Genomic DNA, 23,576 nt, shown 5'->3' on the forward strand with positions numbered 1-23,576 from the left:
AGAAGCGATAAAGAACACAGCATAATTTTGAGAATGGATTTTAATAACTTCTTTACATTTACTGCTCTCTGATCACAGACAAGATAACTTCCCGGGGCCTCATTTTTATCATCTTTAGTTTGGGCCTATGTGTGCTCTCCTCCAGGCTGTGAGCCTCACCAGGGTGAGGGACATGAGGGGCACAGTGCTTAGTCTAAGCAGGCATCGGTGCTCAGCTGAGAGCTACCTGCCAATGGCTTGCTCAGAGAGCTGATGATGGCTTCCCTTAGCTGCAGAGGTGCCTCTTACTAACATGACAGGCACATCTCCATCTTCCTTCCTCCTAGTAACACTGACTACCTAAATCATAAACAAGAGTTTTCCACAGAGACCAAACAAGGCCACTGTTTACATTCCACTGGAGCTAAGTCTGAATCTTGACATTCCCTAATTCCATTCTAGGCAAACACTGTTTGGCTCAGGAATTGAATAACCAGGCACTCGTGGAACTGTATTATCGATTAATGGATAGGGAACATATACCGTCAAAGCTACCTTCATTTATGAATGGGCCAAAAAGAACCAGGAACCAAAATGCGTTGGAATCAGGTGAGATATTTGTGATTTGATCTGCCTCCAGGTGAAGTAGTTATAAGAATTTAATTCATTGCAGAATTGGTTTGTGAAGCCTGGCTGGGAAGCTTTGGAGCTGTGCTAGCCTGGGAAAAAGAATAATTTCTGAGTGTCCTCCTCTATTCCGCTGAACCCATAACAACTGCTGTCTCCTTTCTAGGTCTCTTATGAAGTTCATGTGATGTGTATGCAGCCTCTTTGTAAATGAAATTCTAAACATATAAGTGGTTATTAATATGCTCTTGTACATCCTGTGGGTGTTGTAAGTTATTGACGGTTTGACTTTTTCTAACATCATTGTTCCTGTACAAATGAACTCCCGAAATATCTATCATCCTACCTACAAAGGATATTAAATTTTAAGGAGTAAAGTCATGTCTTCACTTGCTATTCTGGTGATCATTAGTCATGATTAGGCAAAATTCTGCTGGCTAAGATACAATTCCAGGAATGCCTAGAAAGCACCCTCTCTATGCTCACTTCCCAAATGCATTCCTGACAAACTTGCTAATAATGTAGATGTTCTGCCAATTGGGAATTCACTTCGCTGTCACTATTTTAATGGAATTGCATTTTAAGCTCTATCATTCATATATACCTATTAAGAATTAAGTTCATCTAATAAGTTTAATAGGTTTTCAGTAGCAGGAAGGAATGGAACATGAGCTAATAGAGGTGGGAGCCAAAGTCTCAGAGAAGTTAAGTGTAGAGAGAGAACAAAGTGGGTATGGTATGTCAGAATTATTCTCTATGTAGATGGTAGACTATTTGGATTGTGTCTAATGATTAATGTTGCCTTATTTACTTATTTTTAAAAATTTTGAATGTTTTTATTCATTGTTTTGAGAGACAGAAAGAGACTGTGATTGGGAGAAGGTCAGAGAGAGAGGGAGACACAGAATCTGAAGCAGGCTCCAGGCTCTGAGCTGTCAGCACAGAGCCCGACGCGGGGCTCGAACCCACCAACCATGAGACAATGACCGGAGCCAAAGTCTGCTGCTTAACTGACTGAGCCACCCAGGTGCGCCTGATTGATGTGGCTTTACTCTAAGTGATCTAAGACTCATGCAAAAGTATCTAGAAATACATATTCTCTACATAAGAGCCAAAACACTTTTCGTTGAGGAAAGAGAAGAGAAATGGATCTTACCCAGCGGGTCTTGTGTCTTCAATGGCTCTGTCCACTGGGATCAAATCACTGAGGTAGACATTGAAGTTTCCTTCTTTCCATCTTCTTTCTGCCTCCTTCTCTTTGCCACGGGGGACAACTACAGGACGTCCATATTGGCCTGGAGCTTTGGGGTCCCTTGGAGAAAGTGTCAGGTCAATTCTCAACACATGGTGCATTCCAGGTTCTTCAGGTACTTGTATAGGATTTTGGTTGAGTTCTACAGGTTGGGCCTTGGCAGTCAAGTTGATTCTTGCTGGCTCTAGCCTCTCAGCTAAGGCTCGATGGGTTTGAGATACTTTTGCTCTCCGTAGAGCAAATGGAGAGAAAGATGCCTCACTTCTATTCCTGGAAACGTGTTTCCCTTGGCTTTCACCCAGTACAATAGGGAGTGCAGTTTTGTTTTTAGGATTGGGGGCCTCTTTGGAGTCTGTCTTTAGATCCTCCTCTTTGGTTATAATCACAACGTGGCTTTCAGAGAAATTGAATTTCTTCCCACCAGCCACTTTGGCTCCATCATCCTTTGGCAAGCCCCCCAACTGTGTTTCATTAATATATTGCTTCTTTGAGAGATTTGAATTGGCAACCAACTTGGAAAAGGGAAGGTTCTTATTGGCTTTGTGTTTATTTGAGTCTCGTTCTTTGCTCTGAGTTTCAGTTTTATTTAAGGCTATGACTTCCCTAGGTTTTGGCACCAGTGGGCTGGCAGGGTGTGCCCTCTCATTTGCTACCGCCTGTGATTGCTGCTTTGATCTGTCAGTATTAGGACTGATGGTCACATTTGGGTTTCTCTCGGCTGCTTGTTTTGATGTGTCACTGCTGAGACTATGACCCTTCAGGGCCTCCTGGTGTATATCGACAGGTCTTGCGTGTACAGATATTTCTGCCAATTGAGTTTCTCTTGCTGCTATGAATGGGGTTTTCTGAGCCCCCTGAGCTCGCACTTGCTTTGCCATGTGACGAGAGTAGGCTTCAGGTTCAATGCCCTGCTTCTCTGTCTCCTGCTTGGTAAAAGTCCTTGGAAGGGTCTGGAGATACGCAGGATGCCACAAAGGGGCAACCTTGCCCCTTCCCAGGGCATTCTGCTTTTTTCTTTCCCTCTGGGTTTGGTCCAAGTCTTCCTCAACCTTGAGCATACTCTTCTCAGTTTTTCTAAAGTTCTCTTTGCCCCACACACTCTTCCCATGTCCCCTCAGAGGGGACTTCATTTCTTTTACGCTGCTATAAAGGATCTTCATTTGGTCTGGCTGAACTCTGAATCCTACCTTCTCCCTCCTGACGATGTCTTCCTTGAGGACCCGAGTGTTGATCTCGCTGAATGACAGGCGGAGAGCTGCCATGTCAAAGAGCAGCCAGATGACAGAAGCTACAAATATAAATGCCAGGACTCGCCCACTTCCTCGGAAAAACTTTCGAATCTTGTTCATGGTGCAAAGGCTTCACTTGCAGCCTACCCTCCCTTTGAGCCTGCTTACCTTGAGTGGAGAGAGAGCTCAAGTAGCAGCGGCAACAGCAGCAGAGTGGCCAGAAAGCGCCCCCTCCCCTGAAAACAGCAGGAAACAGCAGTCCACGGGGGGAAGCTCAGCTCCCAGTGCTTGTCAGTCTCTGCCTGCGTGGCATTTCACAGCGGAGCATCTGTGCCTGCTCGGCTGGCCCCCGGCTACACTGTGCTAAACACTGCCCTCAGGTCACCCTAGGAACAGTTGACTGCATCTACCAGACAATTCAGCATATCACTTGTCTCCTTGAGCCCACGTCCACCTTCCTATAAGCCCGAAAAGAGGTGGGGGCGGGGCTGGGGCTGCCACTCCTCTCCTCCCGGCTCTCTGTCTGCACAGGCTGTAACTCAACACCGCTTCTCATAAGGAAAACATTTCAAGCCATTACCCAGAAAACTTCATTCAGCTCGCACCTTCCGTGTTCTGGGAGAGTGTGTGTGTTTTCAGGGCAATTAAAGGGAAAGAAAACTTGGAGGGCATGTGTTCCTGGTTTGTAACCCCACCTACCCCATGTCTGCTCATTAACCCTGTTATCCCCAAGTCTCTGATTTACCCCAGCAAATAATCAGTGACCTTAGAGGTTCGGCTTTGAGATGTTACCGGCTTAAAGGGGTCTAGCAGGATCTCAGTGCCAGAGGTGGATGTTTAATTATTCAGAAGTTTTTCTTGAGCGGGTCTCAGAATGTTTCTTTATAAGTCAACGGATCTTTAAATGGACTCCATTTATTTTTATTACTAAAGTCACTAGACGTGAACGTAACTTGTCACATTGCTGTACAAGCTTCTAAACATTTACTCAAGATTTCAGTACTTATCTTGTCACGGATCAGGAACAAGCACTTTGCAGACTTTACCCGCAGTGGGACCGGACTTGGAGCAGCCCTGCTAGACTGGCAGACCGGTCCCCACATGGACTTTGTGTTAGGATCACTCTAAGGATGTCCCCCCAGATTTTGATGGACTGGTGGGGGTGGAGACAATAATGGCAGTTGGTCTGGTATTGTGTTTTTAAGAAACTTCCCAGGTCTTTATAATGTATGGCCAAATCTGAGAGACACTGGTCTAGAATAGAATACCTCTTATTTTTGTGATTCTGAAACACTGCTCACAGTTTTTGTAAAATTCCCTCACAAACAGAGTAAAACTGCATTTTGACATTGCCTGTTATAAACATTGTCAGTACAGTCTGAGAAGCACTTCCCAGGAGTACTGTTCTCCCATGAGCTTTGAGTGATCTGTAGATGGTGATACCACTTAGCACTCTTCCGTTAGGAGGGGTATAGAGTACTTGCCTTGAGATAAATTTAGGCTCCCAAAGGCTTGGAAAGGTAAGAAGGACAAATTATTGTTTTTAAATATTTATTTATTTATTTATGGAGAGAAAGAGAGAGAGAGGCTGGGAGGGAAGGGTAGAGACAGAGGGAGAGAGAATCCTGAGCAGACTCTGTGCTGTCAACACAGAGCCCAACACAGGGCTCAGTCTCACAAACTGTGAGATCATGACCTGAGCAGAAATCAAGTCGGATGCTTAACTGACTGAGTCGTCCAGGTGCCCCAAGAAGGACAAAATCTGAATTCTCCACACTTATGCATTACTGTAGCATTTGGTCTTTAAATTAGTACCTTGCTCCAAAGGAGAGAACTAGATAAATGCCGCTCTAGCAACATGTTTCTTGAATCCCTGATTCTCCTCTTTATTCAGGGCCTGCTCACTCAAATTTGGAATGTCCACATGGATGACAGCGTTGGTAGCTCAGCCATTTCCTCCCTGCAGTGATTCATCTACCTTTCCAGTATTTGTTTGTTTTATGACTCAAGGTCTGTGTTGGGTGTTGAGGAATATTGAGTAAAAGGACATAGTTCTTGTCTGGGATCTTATACTCTATTGGTGGACACAGACAGGTAGGCACATCTAGAGTACATAATAAATAATATGAGAGAATAATATACTGGATTCTATGGGGACCTAGCTTAGTTTGAGGGTGCATGAATAATTTTTGAAGAAATTTTCCATAGAGTTGAGGGATGAATGAGAATATAGTTATTTCTTCTTATATTGTGGTCTGAGAAAAGAAATATTAGTTGGATGATGAAAAGCAGATAAAGCAACAAAATCACAGAAGTGAAGTGATGGCATAACACCTGACAGGAAATAAGTATCTGAGAACAAGCATGATTGGAAACACAGGCTTTGGCATGAGTGTGCATGAGTGCGTGCATGCGTGTGTACCCAGTGTGTTTGAAACACTTTACTAGTCTCTTTCTATTGAGCATCTCACTCAATTTCCAAACAACCCAATAGGGAAGATGCAGTTAGAACTGTCACTTTGTTGGGGCATCTGGGTGGCTCAGTCTGTTAAGCGCTCAATTTTGGCTCAGGTCATGATCTCGTGGTTTGTGGATTCAAGCTCTCCATAGGGTTTTGTGCTGACAGTTCGGAGCCTGGAGCTTGCTTCGGTTTCTGTGTCTCCCTCTCATACTGCTCCTCCCAATTGCGCTCTGTCTCTTGTTCTCTCTCAAAAATGAATAAACATTAAAGACATTAATAACAAAAGAACTATCACTTTGTTATCACACAAACACCGTTTAGAGAGGTCAAACAACTTGAAGTGGAAAGGAAAGATTTGGATCCCGAATAAATGACTGTGTGGCATTATAGTCCACGTGCCTGGATGGAACAGACCACTGCCTCTCTAGCTGTATAATCTTGTAAGTTAGTTAATTTTCTGTGTTTACTCTTCCATTAAGAAAAAAGAAAATAAATTTTGCCTTCCAGGTGAATGTAAAGATTAGAGAAAACAGGCTAAAGTTCTTTTTATATTGTCTTTAATCCAGCTTTTGATCTTTCGTGTGATAGTGGTGTGGGGTACATGTGGGAGACAGCATGCCCTCTCTCCATGAAAATCAAATAAGAAGCCTGATGATTAACAAGGTTTTGGCAATAAGGCAAGAAGTATAGTTGAGTATTTTATTTTTCCTTGCTATTCCTATTTCCTTTATTTTGGACCCAACAAACCATTCTTCACTGAGAACTCACTACAGACCCAAAACATTGAATTAGGTAACATTGTTTCTGCCCCTGATGACTTTAAAACTTGACTGAATAGAATACCTTCAACGTAAAACATAGCACAACTAATTAGGATCCAAGTTCTAAAATCATGTGAGAAATTATTTCTCATATCACGAATATATGTATTACATTACAATATTGCTTTAAATATGAACACAGAATGCTTTGAAATACTTTTTTATCCAAGGCATAAGTCTTGTCCAACCACATCTCCACCCCAAATGGCAGCTGGGATTAATCAAACTCTTGTTAGAAAAGTCAACATTTATTACATCCTTACTAATCTTGACAGTTTTAAAACACTGCTTGAAAAATATCCCGAGTCTTCTATATTCATTTGGTCAACAATGATTTCTTTCTCCCTCTGTCTCTTGTTTGTCCATACAAATCAAAATATAAAGGACTTGCAACAGGAGAGAAAATTGTTAAGAAAATTCAAAGAGAGTGTTGGCTTATCTACGTTAGGCAAAGTTACTTATTAATTCTGGCTTAGTCTTGAGTTCCAGCTGATATAAAATACAGAATAAGATGTGAAGAGTACATAAGAGAGGAAAGAAGCATTGACCCAGTCCCTTTCAATGGAAGGAGTGAATTGATAGACTGGGTCTGAAGTACTGCCTTGACCATTGATAGACATGATCGTGGATACATCACACATGAAAAAGCTCCTCTACATGCCTCTTTCAGCCTCTTCCCCATTTCGCTCCTTGGTGAGTCTATAAGAATCTGTAAGGATGGCAGAAGTTGATTTTAAACTACATTACAAATGTAGCACTATTGATCTTCAGGAACCTAACAATAATTTCTGTAGACCCCAACAGCTGTACATCTCTCCTTTTTTTCCTCTCTTGTGTGAACACGTTATGGTCATACCAATAATAAACTGTGAATAAAAAGAAATAGTAAATAAAGAAATTAAGAAATTCAAAATTTAATAGAAGTTAATACACACACTATCCAACATATGGCTTTCCAGATAAGTAAAAGGTGTTGTGTTTTTATTTTAGTTGTATTAATTTCCATATTATCAGCACGAAACCAAATATATAGGTGGGTTGGCTATGTAAAATACTTCTGGCTATTATCTTAAATGGTAGCTTTAGCTGATCAAATTTCTCAAGAATCTGCACATACTTAGTTGGAGTGGATAGCAGTCTAAAAATCTTGTTATGAAGTAATCCTTGGGAGGCTTTCAGAGCGCTACTCTAATTTTCATTCTGACTCCACCTGTGTAGTAAAAAAATAGTTTTTTGTTTTTTCTTCTGTAAAATGGGTATGTAAGTAGGAAGGGGGCTATTCTTTACTTAGTTGCTGTCAAAATAATCATATTAATAGCAACCAAATTTGAAAATTTACTGAGTTTCTGCCCCTAGGTTCTTCCAGACTAGATCATGGACTGTTCAGCAAGACAGCTCTGTGTATAGTGTGGGATCTGCACCTTTATTCTACTTCCATGGTAAATATCTTTGAATCAACTTCATTGTTAATCTGTAGAGATTAATAAACATGTTTTTGTTTCTGTCCTTAAACTTCTCCAGTGGAAATATAGAATCTTAGATGTACCAGGTCTAGCTCTCTGGCTTTGCAGTAAAGTTAGTCTCTCAGGGTATTTGAATATTTCTTGTCTATATAAGTAAATTCCAATTACTTAATATCTATTTTCTTAATTTCTTAATATCTTATTTTTACTCAACTATCTACCTCTAATTACAAAGGGCATAAAAAGAAAAATATATTTAGACATATATTTTACAGAGAATAATGATAACCTATGGATACATCACTGAATTTGAATTTAGATATAAATTTATGGATTCTACTTAAAGACAGTATGGGATGAAGTTATTATTCATTTAGGAAATTCAAATAAGAAAGCAAAGTAAATGATACATATCATTTTGCTTTCTTATTTTATTTTACTTTATTAAATTTTTTTTTAGTGTTGATTTATTTTTGAGACAGAGCATGAGTGGTGGAGGGGCAGAGAGAAAGGGAGACATAGAATCTGAAGCAGGGTCCGGGTTCTGAGCTGTCAGCACAGAACCTGACGTGGGGCTCAAACCCACAAATCGTGAGATCATGACTTGAGCTGAAGTCGGAAGCTTAACTGACTGAGCCACTCAGGCGCCCCATTGCTTCCTTATTTTAATATGATCATGTTTTTCCCTCAAAAGTATTTTTCTTTTTCTTTTTTTTTTGAGATAAAGAGAAATTGTGTTTAGTAGTATAATACCATCCTATGAACAAAATCCACAAGAAAAGAGAGACGATTGAATTATAATTTAAGAACTGGAGTTATCGAGAAATCCATGGATAGACCGAAAATACTAATCAGAATCTTATTCCATTTTAACCAGTTCCTCCAAAGAAGACAGTTGGGCATAAATTCTTACAGCCATTTAAGCATTGATGTATGTCTCCTTCTCTAGAAGGTTTGGAAGCTGGTTAAGAAGTGGCCTCAGTGTCTAAGGCCCAGAGAAGGAGAGCTGTTGGTATATTCTATTAGACATTTGTTCTTGAAAAGGGTTTCCCATTTTAATGGTGGTAAATCACATCCAGTTAAACCGGTGTTTAAGGAAAACAAGACCTTCCTCAAAAGAGACTATACTGTGCTTGGACCTCAGTTTTCACTGATAATGATAAATTCAGCATTTGTGCTTATACTATAGGTCCCTAGTCAATTTTAATTTTGGATTATTTTATTTTGATTAGGAAAAATTTAATAAATTTAAACAGAAAACATTAATTGAGTACCTTCTGTAAACAAAGAAACATGCTAATTATCAGAAAAAAGTAAATGAGAGGGCCCTAAAGCTTAAGTTGTCAATGAGTCCAAGACTTGTAAGTCAAATATGAAGCTAACAGAGTCAGTGCTATTGGTTAATTATAAATTTGGGAATAAAAAAGAAAATAATACACGGTGAGTTTTCCAAGAGCTTCACTAACTGAGACAGGAATGGCAGAGAAAACAAGGATTGTATTAGAGAAAAGAGAAGTTTTGACTTCAGCATATTGGGTTTGAAATACATATGTAGATTAACACCAAAAAATAAATCTAATGAATTTTAAAAATGGGCAAATGATTTGAATAGACATTTTTTCTAAAGAAGACAGATGGCTAACAGACATGGAAAAAATGCTCAACATTACTAATCATCAGGGAAATGCAAATTAAAACCACAGTGAGGTATCACTTTACACCTGTGACAATGGTTAAAATATAAAACACAAGATATAATAAGCGTTGGCAAGGATATAGAGAAAAAGGAGACTTTGTGGACTAGTGGTAAACATTCAAACTGATGCAGCCACTGTGGAAAACAGTAAGTGAATTCCTCAAAAAAATCAACAATAGAATTACCTTATGATCCAGTAATTCTACAATCCGTGTTTATTCAAATAAAACAAAAATACCAATGGGGAAAAACCGAGAGCTTTCCCCCTGAGATCGGGAACACGACAGGGATGTCCACTCTCACCACTGTTGTTTAACATAGTGCTCGAAGTCCTAGCATCAGCCATCAGACAACAAAAGGAAANTCAAAACGATATATGCATCTCTATGTTTATAGCAGCATTATTTATAACGGCAAAAATATAGAAGCAACCCAACTGTCTATTGATAGATGAGTGGATAAATATAATGCAATACACACACACACACACGCACACACACACACGAATATTACTCATTCCTTAAAAAATAAAATCTTGCCATTTGCAAAACACTGATGGACCTAGGAAGTATAATGCTAAATGAAATAAGTCAGCCAGAAAAAAGACAAATACTATATAATTTCACGCATATGTGGAATTCAAAAAACAAAATGAATGAAGAAAGAAAGAAGCGAAACAAAAAAGACTCTTAAATACAGAGAACGAACTGGTGATTGCCAGAGGAGAGAGGGTGGGGGATGGGTGAAAGATAAAGGGATTAAGAATACAATTATCTTGTTGAGCACTGAGAAATGTATAGAATTGGAAACTGATTATATTATACATTGTACACCTGAAACTACTAAAACATATGTTAATAATACTTGAATGAAAATATATAAAAATATATGCTGATTATATAACTGGGGTGTGTGTGTGTGTGTGTGTGTGTGTGTGTGTGTGTGTGTACACCAAATATTTATTGAGTACCAACCATGTACTAAGCTTTGGGAAAACAAAGAAACTGAAGCCCATAGTTTAGTATAGTTGTTCTCGATTTTTTTTTTTTTTTGTATATCAAAAAGCTATACAAAACGGATTGTTAAACTATAGATTGCCATTTTTTACCCTCAGAGATTTTGAGGTCACATGTAGAATCTAGGAATCTAGATTTTTAATTAGATAATTGGATGATTCTGATACAGGTGAACCAAGAACCATACTTCGAGGCTCAATGGTTCAATAAAGGTGGCAAATATATTAATATTAAAATTAAAAAATGTGAAACAAGAAATGAATTTATTGGAGGGTGTCTGAGAAGGCTTCTGCTGGTGATGATTGTATATGAATTCACCTCATGGATAGGGAGGGATTCCAGACCCAGACCAGGATGGAGATTGCTCCTTGGTGAAGGCTTTAGAAGTATATGAAGAAGGTGAAAGTAGGTGGGGGTGCACAAGGTGGGAGAACAGAACTCAATGCTTAGGAGGGTTTGGTAATCAATAATAACTTCTCAGTGAGACAAGGAATATGGAACAAACCCAAGGAGTGTAGGACAAACTCAAGATTTCTACTGGGGTGGCTGGGTAAATATTGTATTTTTATGCAGTGGTTTCCTAACTTTAGCATGAACCAGAATCACCCAGAGCACTAGTGGCCCCACTGTCAAAGTCTCTGAGTGAGTGAGTCTGGAGTGAATCCCAGAACTTACTAGTAATTTATAATAAGTTCCCTAATGAGGCTAATGGTACTAGTCAGGTGACCACACTTTGAGAAACATTGGCTTTTGCTAAGAATGAGGAACATAGAGGAGAAATAAGTCTGTAGAGGATGATGATAATTTTGATTGGTCATGTTGAGTCTGAGATGCCAATGGATATTTGATTAGAGATGCCCCCCAAAAAAGATTGGTTCAGATTTTTGGAAAGAAGCCAAGACTCAAGGCCTTTGTGGAGTCCTAAGCTTACTGTAAGATTACTCTAACATGGCAGAGAAAACAAGACCTGAAAATAGCTAGTAAAGTCATACAACGAAGGTAGAAGAAGTGTATAGTAAAAAATAAAATGAGAAAGAATAGAGAGCAGGAAGTCTGGAAAAAAATAATGTCATGAAATCCCAGAGAGGAGGGAATAGAAGACAGTCTACAGTGTCAGAGGCTTCTAAGAAATTAAGCCAAATGTATTCTAAAAATAGTCTCTTAGATTTTCCAGTTAAGAGCTCTTTGGTGGTTTTCAAGTGAATCTGTTTTTATTGACGTGAAATTCATATAACATAAAATTATTTTAAAGTGAATAATTCAGTGCCATTTAACACATTCACAATGTTGTACAAGCACCAAAGTTTTTCATTACCCCAAAAGGACACCCCAACTCATTAGGCCTTCACTCCCCATACTCCCCCTCCCCCAGTCCCTGGCAGGCAGTTCGATCTGCTTTCTGGTCTGTGGATTTACCCCTTCTGGATATTTCATGTAAATGGAATCATATAATATGCAACCTTTTCACAATGTTCTGGGCACTGAGAGTACAAAAGTGACTAAACCAGAGAGGGGTCCACCTCCTATAGTTCCCACTCTAGTGGGGACACACAACTATATAACCTGACTAAAAGTACAATGTCAGGTACTGATGCATGCTAGAGAGAGAAATAAAAGGGAATAGAAAGGGATGAATAAGGATATAAATCAGGGATGCCTCTTTAAAGAGAAAGTATCTAAGCATAAACCTGAACCAAGTGAGGGATTGACCCATGAGAACATCCAGGGAAAAACATTCCAGGTGGAGAAAACAGAAAGAGCCAAGACCTGAAGTTGGGCTCAAGCCCAGAGTGTGGGAGATTGGTGGAAATGAACACGTAGCTGGAGAAGAAGGGGTGAGACCTGGAGTGGAAGGAGATGAATCTGGAGAGGTAGACAGGGGCCAGATTTCATAGCTAATGTAGTGTATAGATGATTGAATCGACTAAAAGAGCAGACTTGCATTCCTGGCATTACATACATTACCTCAGGTAGTCTTTTTAAAAAATCAACTGTATATGTGGAAATATACAGGGGGAAATCAGAAGAACATAAGAGAAGGGAAGGAAAAATAAGATAAACACAGAGAGGGAGGCAAACCATAAGAGACTCTTAAATACAGAGAACAGACTAAGGGCTGCTGGAGGAGAGGTCAGTGGGGGGAAGGATTAAGTGAGTGAGCATTAAGGAGGGCATTTGTGGGATGAACGCTGGGTGTTACACATAAATGATGAATCACTAAATTCTACTCCTAAACCCATTATTACACTATACGTTAACTAACTTGGATTTAAATGAAAATTTAAAAAGAAAAAAGAAAAAATCAACTGTGTGTGTGTTAATATCCCTATTTTACAGGTAAGGAAATGGAAGCACAGCGAGCTTAATTAACCTGCCAAAGCTCACACAACCAGTTGAGTATTGGTGGGTCCAAGATGTGAACTCAGGTAGTGTGGATCCACATCAGTATTTCTCAATCTTCATTTCATTATTGGACCCCACTCCTTGGAAGAAAATTTAAATAAAAACTCTCTAAAGAGAGATAAATTAATTCCCAAGAATTACTATTTTGTTGAGTAGAGTTGAGCTTTGGAGGGCCAAAAACAATTGTGATATTTTAGAATTTTTTGCCCCAAAGACCAATTATTGCCCCCTTAAAAGCCACATCTCTTTATTGAGAAAAATGCATGTACTACATTGCAATGCCTCTCATAAACACATAATTTATGGAAAATTTTCTTCTAAATAAATCTTATAAGTGAATACTTTTTCTAATAAATAAGTAATATCTTATAAATAAACACTTTTATTTAAACATTTTCTTACAAATAAGGGGATAATAAGGATAAGTCAGTACCTTGATGAGACTGTTTTTTATTTGAGGTTAGAGAAGACCTGGATGCTTTCAAGACTAAGGCAGGAAGATGGAAGGATTGAAGATAAAGAGTAGATAGGTCTTATCAGATAAAATGAGGCCCCAGAGGAGACAGATAATAGGCTTAAGAACCCAGGTAGATTCTTTAAAAAGACTAGGTGCATGTTTCATTTTGAAATTGTACCTGTTCCAAGGCAGACAAGGATGAGCTGATATGGAAGCAAGGGAAGTTGAGGGGGTTTGTGCAGGATTCAGACTGTTTTAAATAAATACAGGGCAGACATGACAAGTTGGGAGCCAATGGCATTTAAACCAATGTCTCTAATCCAGGGTAAACCACAGTAAGTGACAATAGAACAGAGTGGGGATCTGGAGAGTCACATGACATTCATGAGGTCAAGTGACAGAGGATGGGGAAATAGATGTGGAGTGATGATTCCTGACCAGCTTGATGGGAAGGAGGATGTCACGAAACACGTCTTATCTCTTGTAGGAAGTGGTATGGTTGGATCTTGAAGCATTCATAAAACTCACACAGGTTAGAATAGGAAGTAGGAATAGGGATTTTTGCTGTTGTTGCTGTTTGCTTTTTTGGTGGAAGGAGACATATTTAATGACCACAGATATGTAGGGGCTTTACCTTTGAAAATCTATTATCAATGATAGAAAAAATTCTTCCTCTGTCTCTCTTAGAAGAAGAAACGGGATTAATCTTCAGCTGCTCTTTGACATCACTCTCTTAAATTTTCAGTGACTCATATGTAGAGCTGGGTTAAGAGAACAAAGATGTGGTCAATCTCCTTAGGGCTTGGCCAGAGCAAACTTGCCAGGTGAAGTGAAATGAGTGCTTGGTGCCCAATCCTCTACCCTGACCCCCAGGGAGCTCTACATGCCTAGTTTGGGTCACCTCTGGGTTCTCCAGGAGCCTATACAAGTAATGGCCTCAGCACATGTCCTGACACTTCTCATCCTTCCTACCCTGGAAACTTCCTGTTCTCTTTGTGACCCCCATTTTAGCAAAAAGGAGTAGAAAAAGAAGTGTCATGGGAGGGGCAGATAACAAGAGCTATGGAGGGCATTTGAGGGCACTTTTCATGTGCTGTGAAGAAGTGGGATGAAATTAAAGCCTTTCAAATACAACAAGATGTTGCCCCACCCCCACCCCCACCAACTCAACTCCTGCCCCCAGGAGAAAGATCAAAATAACTTTCTGTGGGCTGAAATGATGACAATGACTTTGGATCCAATTACGTTATCATAACCTGGAAACAACCCTCTCATCTGAGGCGTGTTAAAGTACTGAACTGTGAAACCCAAAAACAATGTGAGAAATGAAAGAGATTTGAACTCAGAGCCCTTTGGACATTTCTCTCAATATCAAAGTAGATTTTTTAAGTCTGAAAACAGCATAAGAAATAGACAAGTGATATATGAACTGAGATATGGTGGAAGCAATACCTAATTGGAAATGAAGCCAAGAACAGAAAAGAGAAATAGATTCAGATTAATGTCACGCTTGTGTTTTATCACAGAATCTGCATTTTGTTTACATTATCACATATTTTCAGAGTTACTCTGCTCCTCTGATGTGGAGTGTCTGAGTATTTTATTTCTTTGGAAGCTGAGAGTTAACTAATTACTCAAGGCTGGAAACACAGGGAAAGAAGCTATACACATCCACTCATGGTTCAGTTGAGAGAGGTAAAGACGGCTCTAAAGCACCCCCCTGCCCCCGATATTTCTAGAGAGATGAAATAAATCTGGAATCAGGTGAACTCCCCCCACATATTGGGGCTGAACTGGACCCACTCAAAGAAAGAACACTTGAGAGAGAAGGAAAGATGAGCAACGTATAGATTTTACACATCCGCACACATATGGGTCTATATATTTACACGGAAACACACAAACTCCATGTGAAGTTTATGTTTGTGTGCACATATCCATAGTTAAATGGGGCATGGGGTGCACAGAGCACACCCAAACAAATACGCACCAGATGTGCTGATTCGGAGCTCTGTAAGAGAAAATGTACTTTCGGGAAAGAAGTGAGACCGGTCCTACTACCACGTATCCTGGGTTTTGGAGGACATCTCGTGTGTTTTGCATATGTTTATTTTGGGTAAAAGAAGACTCGGGCAACATAACAACTGCTCCAAAATTTTGGAGCAATATCATGTGGAAGAAGGATGCAACTTATTCCATATGGTCGCAGAGGGTAGAGAAATGAGGCTGAGGCATAGCAGATTTCTATTCTAAGTGAGAAAGACTTTCTAACAATTAGTACCACACAAAAGAGACATGGATGTCTTCTAAAAGTAGATAATGATCTGCCTTGCTCTTGGAAATGACATGTGGCAGAGGCTGCATGGCCATCTGTCACAAAAGTTGTCAGGGGCATTCTTCCATTTGGTGGGTGTTTGAACCGCAGTCATGTGCTGAGCCTTCTCCATTCTGAAATTCAATGGTTCTCCAAAATATATAAACATATTTTGAGGCAAGTCAACTCAGATGATGGACTTGGCCTTATGACTGCTTTTATCTTGTTCAGTGACTTGTGAACAGCTCATTCCTGTCTCAATAGATCCTAGAGATAACATATTTTTGTCTTCTATTTGATTTCTGTTCTCCCCACTTCTTTTCTTCACCTTTAATTTTTATATTTTCTATTCTTTTCCCCCCTTGTCTCTCCTTCATCCTGCCTGCACTATCTAGACATAGGAGATGGAGTAATGACAATGTTTGTTGAGAAAATAAAATGAGGAAGAAAAATGTTTGACTCAATTGACTTTTATTTTCACTTCAAATTCTGGCTGTGTATGAGTATGTGTATATGTGTATGTATACGTGTGTGTAAATGCTCAGTGTGCTATGCTATTGCTTGGGAAATGAGGCTGGTAGTGTTTTTGTTTTTTTTTTTAAATTTTTTTTAATGTTTTATTTATTTCTAGGAGAGAGAGAGAGACAGCGTGAGCAGGGGAGGGTCAGAGAGAGAGGGAGTCACGGACTGAAACAGGCTCCAGGCTCTGAGCTGGCAGTCAGCACAGAGCCCGACGCGGGGCTCGAACCCACGAACCGCGAGATCATGACCTAAGCGAAAGTCGGACGCTTAACCGACTAAGCCACCCAGGCGCCCCAAGGCTGGTAGTGTTTTTAACCTAGACAATTCCTCTTCCAGGTGGATGTTTGGACGAGATGGGGGTTGGGAACCACTTTTAATCACCATAATGCATGAGAGCTATGACTAGCCTTTAACGGGAGAAGGGAAGGAATGCTCAGTGTCCTAAAATATGAGGGGCAGTCTCATCTAATGAAATATTGTGCCTCCACAAATGACAATAGAACCCCATTCACCCCGTGAGCAAAGGATTTGGAGATTGACAACCTGGGTTTGAATCGCGTTTCTGACATTTTTCACTTTGTGATCTTGGACAAGTACTTTAACTTCCCTGAGCTTTTGTTTACCTCATCTGTAACATGGAGGGTGATCATATCATCCATCTCACAAGGCTGTTGGGAAGATTAAATGAATTAACAAGCCAAGTGCTCGAAGGAGCCCAGACAAATAAGACATACTCAACAAGCATCAGCTCTGATTCCATTGTTCCGAAATGGTCAGGAATGGGTTATTTGGATTTATTGTACACATTCAGTATGTGTGTTTCTACATGCTTTAACTAATTTTTAGAGAACTAGAACATGAGAACCAGTATTTGCAAAAGGGTGGCTTATGGACCTCTTCTAGTTATGAAGCGGCCATGATACCAACATGGACACTTCCGTGCAATGAGAATTGGCAAGATAAAATGAGTCTTTTCCTTCTCACATATGTAAAACATCCCTAACCATTTCCCTAACACACACACACACACACACACACACACACACACACACACACAACTGTAATTAATAAAATGTGAATGCATTAAACTCCTAGGAGTTTTGTCACTATGCATTTGCTCAATAAGCAGATACAAAAGTACATTGCAGCATGTAGGGACTACAGAAATTTTAAAAATATTTTTCTTTAATTACTTATTCTTGAACAGGTTATGATTCATACCATAGACCATTTTTAATCCTACACTGATAATGAAGATTCTTTTTTCTTAAGTAAATTTATTTATTAGAGAGAGAGAGAAAGAGAGAAAGAGAGAGAGAGAGAGAGAGAGAGAGAGAATGAGTGGGGGAGGGGCGGAGAGAGGCGGAGAGAGAGAGAATCCCAAGCAGGCTCCACACAGCACAGAGCCTGACTCAGGGCTCAAACTCACGATTTGTGAGATCATGACCAAGCCAAAATCAAGAGCTGGACACTTAACTGCCAGGCGCCGCAGAAGATTATTTCCTTTTTAAAGAATGACTCAGAAGCTATTTCAAGATTTGCCATATCCCAAGGTCATAATCATGGACGTTAATGATAATTCTGTCATAAGCCAGCTCTAGAAAACGCATTTCATTAAGAAAATCTGTTAAAACATTGTAATGACATAGGAATTCCTTTCAGGAAAAACAATCCCTGGCATCAGCTTGTTTTCTTTTCATTTTTAATCCATTTTAAGCAAATGAGTCAAGACTCTTCATAATAATGCATAGTTTAGTATGATGAGCAGTATCTCCAATTGATTTTGTCCTATTTGTTTAAATAATTTCTCATTCCCATTTTAAGTGGCCATTTGGAGGGAAACGCAATTACATATGACAATATGTGGTGTGAACCATATTATTCCCCCATGATAGGACTACTGTATTTTTCTATAAATCTATATTGATTTCCTGCCTTTCCTGGGTGCATTAGTTGATCCGGATTAGTTAGCTCCAGCACCTGTAGCCTACATGTGTGGATGCCACAAATTCCATGGAGAGAATGAGACATTTTATAGTTGATGAAAATATGTATACTCACCCACTTTTCACTATGTGTTCGGAGGATTAAGTGCCTTCTTAGAAGTCAAGGGCTAGAAAAGCACAGACAAATAAAACATTCAGCAACTGTCAGATACAATTATAATATTTCTGAAATGGCTGGGGATGAGCTATTTGGATTCATCTTACATGTGGATTATATGAGAATTTCTGTGTGCCTTAACTGGTTTTCAGAGAGCTGGATGAACTGGCACTTAACAAATTCTATGGAAAAGATGGAAATATTGTATAATTTATTAAAATAGGAGTACTATGTGTACCACTCTGGTCCATGATCTTATGGCTGTGAATACTGACCGACAGAAGTTTATGGGATCTTTATGTACTTTCTGCTCAGTTTTGCTGTGAAAATAAAACTGCCCTAAAAAATAAAGTCAGTTGGGGCACCTGGCTGGCTCAATCTGTAGATCATGCAACTGTTGACCTTGGGATCAGGAGTCCAACGTGCCATGTTGGTTGGGCATAGAGTTTACTTTTAAAAAAGTCTATTAAATGCTCAAACATACTACTGGGACTAAGATTGAGATTGTAAAATAATAATAATTAAATAATTCAGGGTTTATAAAACCAATACTTTAAATTATTTCTTTTCTTTCATGTATACCTCCACCCATAATTCCATTTGGGGTGTTTGACTTTACAAGGAATTTTTAGTTACTGATTTCTGTTTGTCTGCCTCTGAGGAAGCCCAGCCTAGGAAGGAAAATACACAACACTGGACTTCATAGCTGTATGATTGGCCTGCTCACGAACAACTGGTCTGTCTAAAGTGCTCTGGGTTCATTAGTTTACATGGCTCTGATCTGGCTATAATTTGCATTGTTTCCTTATGTCCTTATTGTTCTGTTTGTTAGCGTTCTTGTGCATTAAAGGTCTCATTGCATTGACAAATGAGTATTTAACCGTTATTTTTTGTAAAAAAACCCAAAACATTGAATGGAGAACCACATGTACAAAATTCTCTTAGGGAGACAGCCTGGTATAATGAAGAGCTGACAGAGTTTGAGGTCATTGAGTCTCAAATTTGTATTTTAGCCGTACTGTTTTTCTGTGATGGGGCTTAGACACGCCAGTATCCTCAGATACAAGCTGTGGATTTTGATGCCTATTTGTTAGAGTGTTTGTGAGAACTGCTAAACACTCAGCTCTGTGTCTGGCACATAGTAGGTGCTTATCAAATGCTAAGGTAGCAATTAATGGCAGTTGCTATGATTATCTCTATGTAAAATTTTTTGATAAATGGTTTTGTTAAAATATTGTCACTTGTTTCCAGTTATGACACTGTAGAGTAGTGCCTGTGGTAGTAATAACAACAACGAAAAGGTTGGAAACTAAAAACAATAATCTGCTATATAGTAAGTAGGCAGAAACCCACTGTTCCCAGACAACATTGGCCACAGACTTTAGGGACAAGGTATATAAATACTATCCTATGTGCCTGAAATGTACCTACATCAACCCATTGTCATCACTCCAAGACCATAGTTCACATTACAGTTCATTCTTGGGGTTATATATTCTTTGGGTTTAGACAGATGGATAATGGCATATATCCATTGTTATAGAATACAGAATTATGATACCACAGTACCATATTTTCACTGCCCTAAAAGTCCTCTGTGTTCCACCTACTCATCCTACCTTCTGGCAATCACTGATCTTTGTACTATCTCCATGGTTTTGTCTTTTCCAGAATGTCAAATAGTTGGGATAATTGAGTACATAGTCCTGTCGGGATTGGCTTCTTTCACTTAGTGATGCACAGTTTACCTTCTTCTGTATCTTTTTATGGTTTGATAGCTCATATTTTTATTGCTAAATAACATTTCATTGTCTGGATATGTCACAGTTTATTATCTATTCACCTGTTGAATGACATCTTGGTTGCTTCCAAGTTTTGGCAATTATGAATAAAGCCGCTGTAAACATCTGTGTGCAGGTTCTTGTGTAAATGTAAGTCATTTTCAACCCCCCCTCTTTTTTTTGTTTTTGAAACAAGACCACTGAGATAAATATAGAATGGAGAGAAAGAAATACCTTTATGACCCAAAAATCTTCTAACTGAGGATAGGCCTCTATGACTGGACTGGCATCATAGTACTCTGACCTGAGGGACGTTCTGAGAAGAGGGGTCTTCAGCCTTCCCTTAAATCCCTCAACCCAAAGAGGTCATTGATTTTGCTACACTGAGGAATTTCCTTGCTAAAATTCAGTGGTTCTCATTCTTCTCAATTTTGGAGTTTGCCATAATTTTAGTGGTCTACTTAAAAGATTTACGAGACCCACAATTACACTGGACAAACCAGCAATTCCTACTGCAGTCTGACAATATTCTGATCTGTCTTGAACAGAAACTATAATTACTGACCTCTTGACTTTTTCACTAATCAAACCCTTTCTCCTATCAGATGCAACATTTACAGTCTTGATCATATCATATATTCTCACCAGGCAAGTTCTTAGAGGATATGCCATTGACAATTCTGGCAATCACCACTTTATTCTTTGAAAGTGGTGACCTTGGAATTGTGTGTTGGTGTAGCTTTTCATGGTCTGTAACTACACAATATTTATCTGCTTTCAGCTTGACTGTTAGTCCATTCTTCCCTAATCTGTACTTTTCACTGTCTTTTCATACACCCGATTCAGCTCAGTTTTCTATCTGACAAACCACAATAACGTCCATATTAAATAAAATAAAATGAGATCTTGTTATTGACTTAAGGCTAGTCTCAGCACTGAGTTCTAGGGGGTCGGGTGGAGTGGGTAGAAAGTGCCACGATTATTTGCTCTTTGGTAATTTTGTCCTTATTACATGCTTCCACATGTGGCAAAACTAAATTTTACATGTGATTAAAAATTACCCACAATACCTTCTAAATAGTTTGAACACAGTCACCTACCTTGCAGTCAGATAATTTATAGATATTTATATGGACAATTTATTAGCTTAACCACCAAGGATCATACACCCCTCAAACCCAGAGACTTGGTTTCCCTTTTGTTGTTTTTTTCACCTTATATAATATTGAGTCATCATTTTTTATTTCCTTTTAATCATTAGCTGATGGAACTTTCTAGTCACACAGAATGTTTCTTTTGTTCTGCTATTGTTGCTACTTTGAAGAGTGTCTCACTACTTAAATAAGAAACTCTTCATCTATGAGTGTTGTATTGTAGCTCTTCCTTCTGTTTTCAAATCAGAGCAGTATGGGCTTAACTAATCAATTTATCCATACAAAGATGACTGTTTTCTCAAAGGAAGAAATGCTGTTCAAATAGACAGGAGAAAAACTTGGTCTATAATGCTTGCAGTTGGAATGTTTGGCCAGGGTAATAGAAATATCTTTCAGAGTCCAAGGCAAGAGCACGAAGTTTAAAAGTACAGAGGGTTGTGGTACCTGGGGGGGGCTCAATCGGTTGATCATCCAACTCTTGATTTTGGCTCAGGTCATCATCCCAGGGTCCATCCCAGAAGATGGAGAGCTGAGTCAGCCTCTGTGCTGAGCATGGAGCCTGCTTAAGATTCTCTCTCTCTCTCTCTCTCTCATCCCCATCTTCTTCTCCATCTCTAAGAAATAAAAATAAAATTTAAAAAAATGTAAAAGGTATACAGGGTTATCTTAGAGACCCCTTATGAGAAACTATGGATGATCAGCTATCCAACTGAGCTGTGTCAAATAATGGACTTCATTTTCTCTAGAAACTTCCTCCCCCTTTTCAAACATAATAAGTTTTTAAATGAAAACACAGTGATATATACAAATTGCTATTGGAGATTTAATTTAGAGAACCTTATAATTGGCAGAAATGTGCATTTTTTTCTTTTCTTTTTTATTAAAGAGAACTTCTTATTTAATTTTAATATAAAAATAGCTACCTTATTTAATGTCAGGCTATTCCACCAGGTACTGCATTGAACCCAGCTTTAAACCTCTAGTCCTTGTGTATTACGCTACTCTAGTTCCTGTGTATTAAGCTCTCAATAGGAACCATTTCATCATCCATATTCACTGTATCCATGTGCCTGGTATGGTGTGAAGTGAGAATATGGATTATGCTTTTATTCCAGCTACCCAGAAGTTCCCTAGTAGTGGGGGAATGCAGCTGTTGAAAAATACCTAAGTAGATATCAAAGAAATGGGGCATCAATAGATGAACCACTGAGAAAGGAGAGGCGGACTGTGTCTGAATATTTGACTTTACTTTCCTGCTTACTCTTTGACCAAGGACTTCTTTGTTATCTTTGATTGTGAATTCTCCACAGGCTTATCCTTACTCTTTTCTCTAGAATTCTGCCCTCACATTATAAATTCTGATTTCCAATACATCATCCTGTATCATTTATTGTCCAACGCTTAGCCAGTCATTAGCACATGGAATGTAGTGGCCTAGTTATTATTTGCCTAACAAAGATCCAATTAAACACATATCAAACTTAGTGAATTCATGAATTAAATTATTAAAAAATAAAGAATACAAGTGAAGAGTCAAAGTTCTGGGAAAAATGTATATTCTGAGAAACAGTCACTTTCACTCCTTTTGTTCCATTCGTAGAACATGAACCGAGGTGAGATGATGAGGTTTTGGTTTGAATCCTGGTTGTGAAACTTTGCAATTGAATAACTTTGGGCAAGTTTTCATTGGGTTTTGGTGAAGAAAACATAAGATAATGTAGGTAGAGAATATGGCACATTATTACTTATATAGTAAGTGATCGGTAACTGGGCTGCTGTAATTTCTTGATTAGCTTCATCATAAACCTGTTCCTGCTGCTGATGAACCACTCTTCTGCTCAGGGATGGACTTAGGGGGTTACTTATGTGTTTTCAGTTGAGGGATAATTTAAAAGATATGTCAAAATATTGTCCCACTAGTCGGTAATATCTTGAGGTTCTATTAACTGTGTTTTGATGACTTATTAACTCTAAAGCTTTTTCCACATTTGCTATTCTAAACCATTAACATCCTTATGTGCAGAGGGAAAGAAGATTGGTTTGAGACCCCAAAACACCCCTTCCACCCTACTCTGACATAATTGACAGAGATTACTTAGGCATTGGGGAAGAGAATCAAAAAAGACATTCACTAAAGGCAAATTTCACTCGTTTCAGTGTTATGGAAATATGGATATCTTTGTCTCCATTTTCTTCATATTGTAGGTATTAGATATAATGCAAGAAACCAAGAGTATCAACCAAAAAATACTGTTTAGATACCTTTCCAGCTCCATAATATGGATGTCTTCTCATATT

General features: G+C 38.9%; 1 protein-coding gene across 1 annotated transcript in view; it reads right to left on the minus strand.

The window, feature by feature from the left end:
* Positions 1-3,467, minus strand: part of GALNT5 (polypeptide N-acetylgalactosaminyltransferase 5) — a 43,911-nt gene extending 40,444 nt beyond the window's left edge. The window contains exon 1 of the mRNA XM_077760976.1: positions 1,763-3,467. Coding sequence (XP_077617102.1) covers positions 1,763-3,207 — 1,445 coding nt within the window. The 5' untranslated portion in view covers positions 3,208-3,467. The remainder of the gene's footprint in view (positions 1-1,762) is intronic.
* Positions 3,468-23,576: the final 20,109 nt, after the last annotated feature.

This window comes from Crocuta crocuta, unplaced genomic scaffold, assembly GCF_008692635.1.
Source record: "Crocuta crocuta isolate KB4526 unplaced genomic scaffold, BGI_CrCroc_1.0 scaffold153, whole genome shotgun sequence".
Lineage (NCBI taxonomy): Eukaryota > Metazoa > Chordata > Mammalia > Carnivora > Hyaenidae > Crocuta > Crocuta crocuta.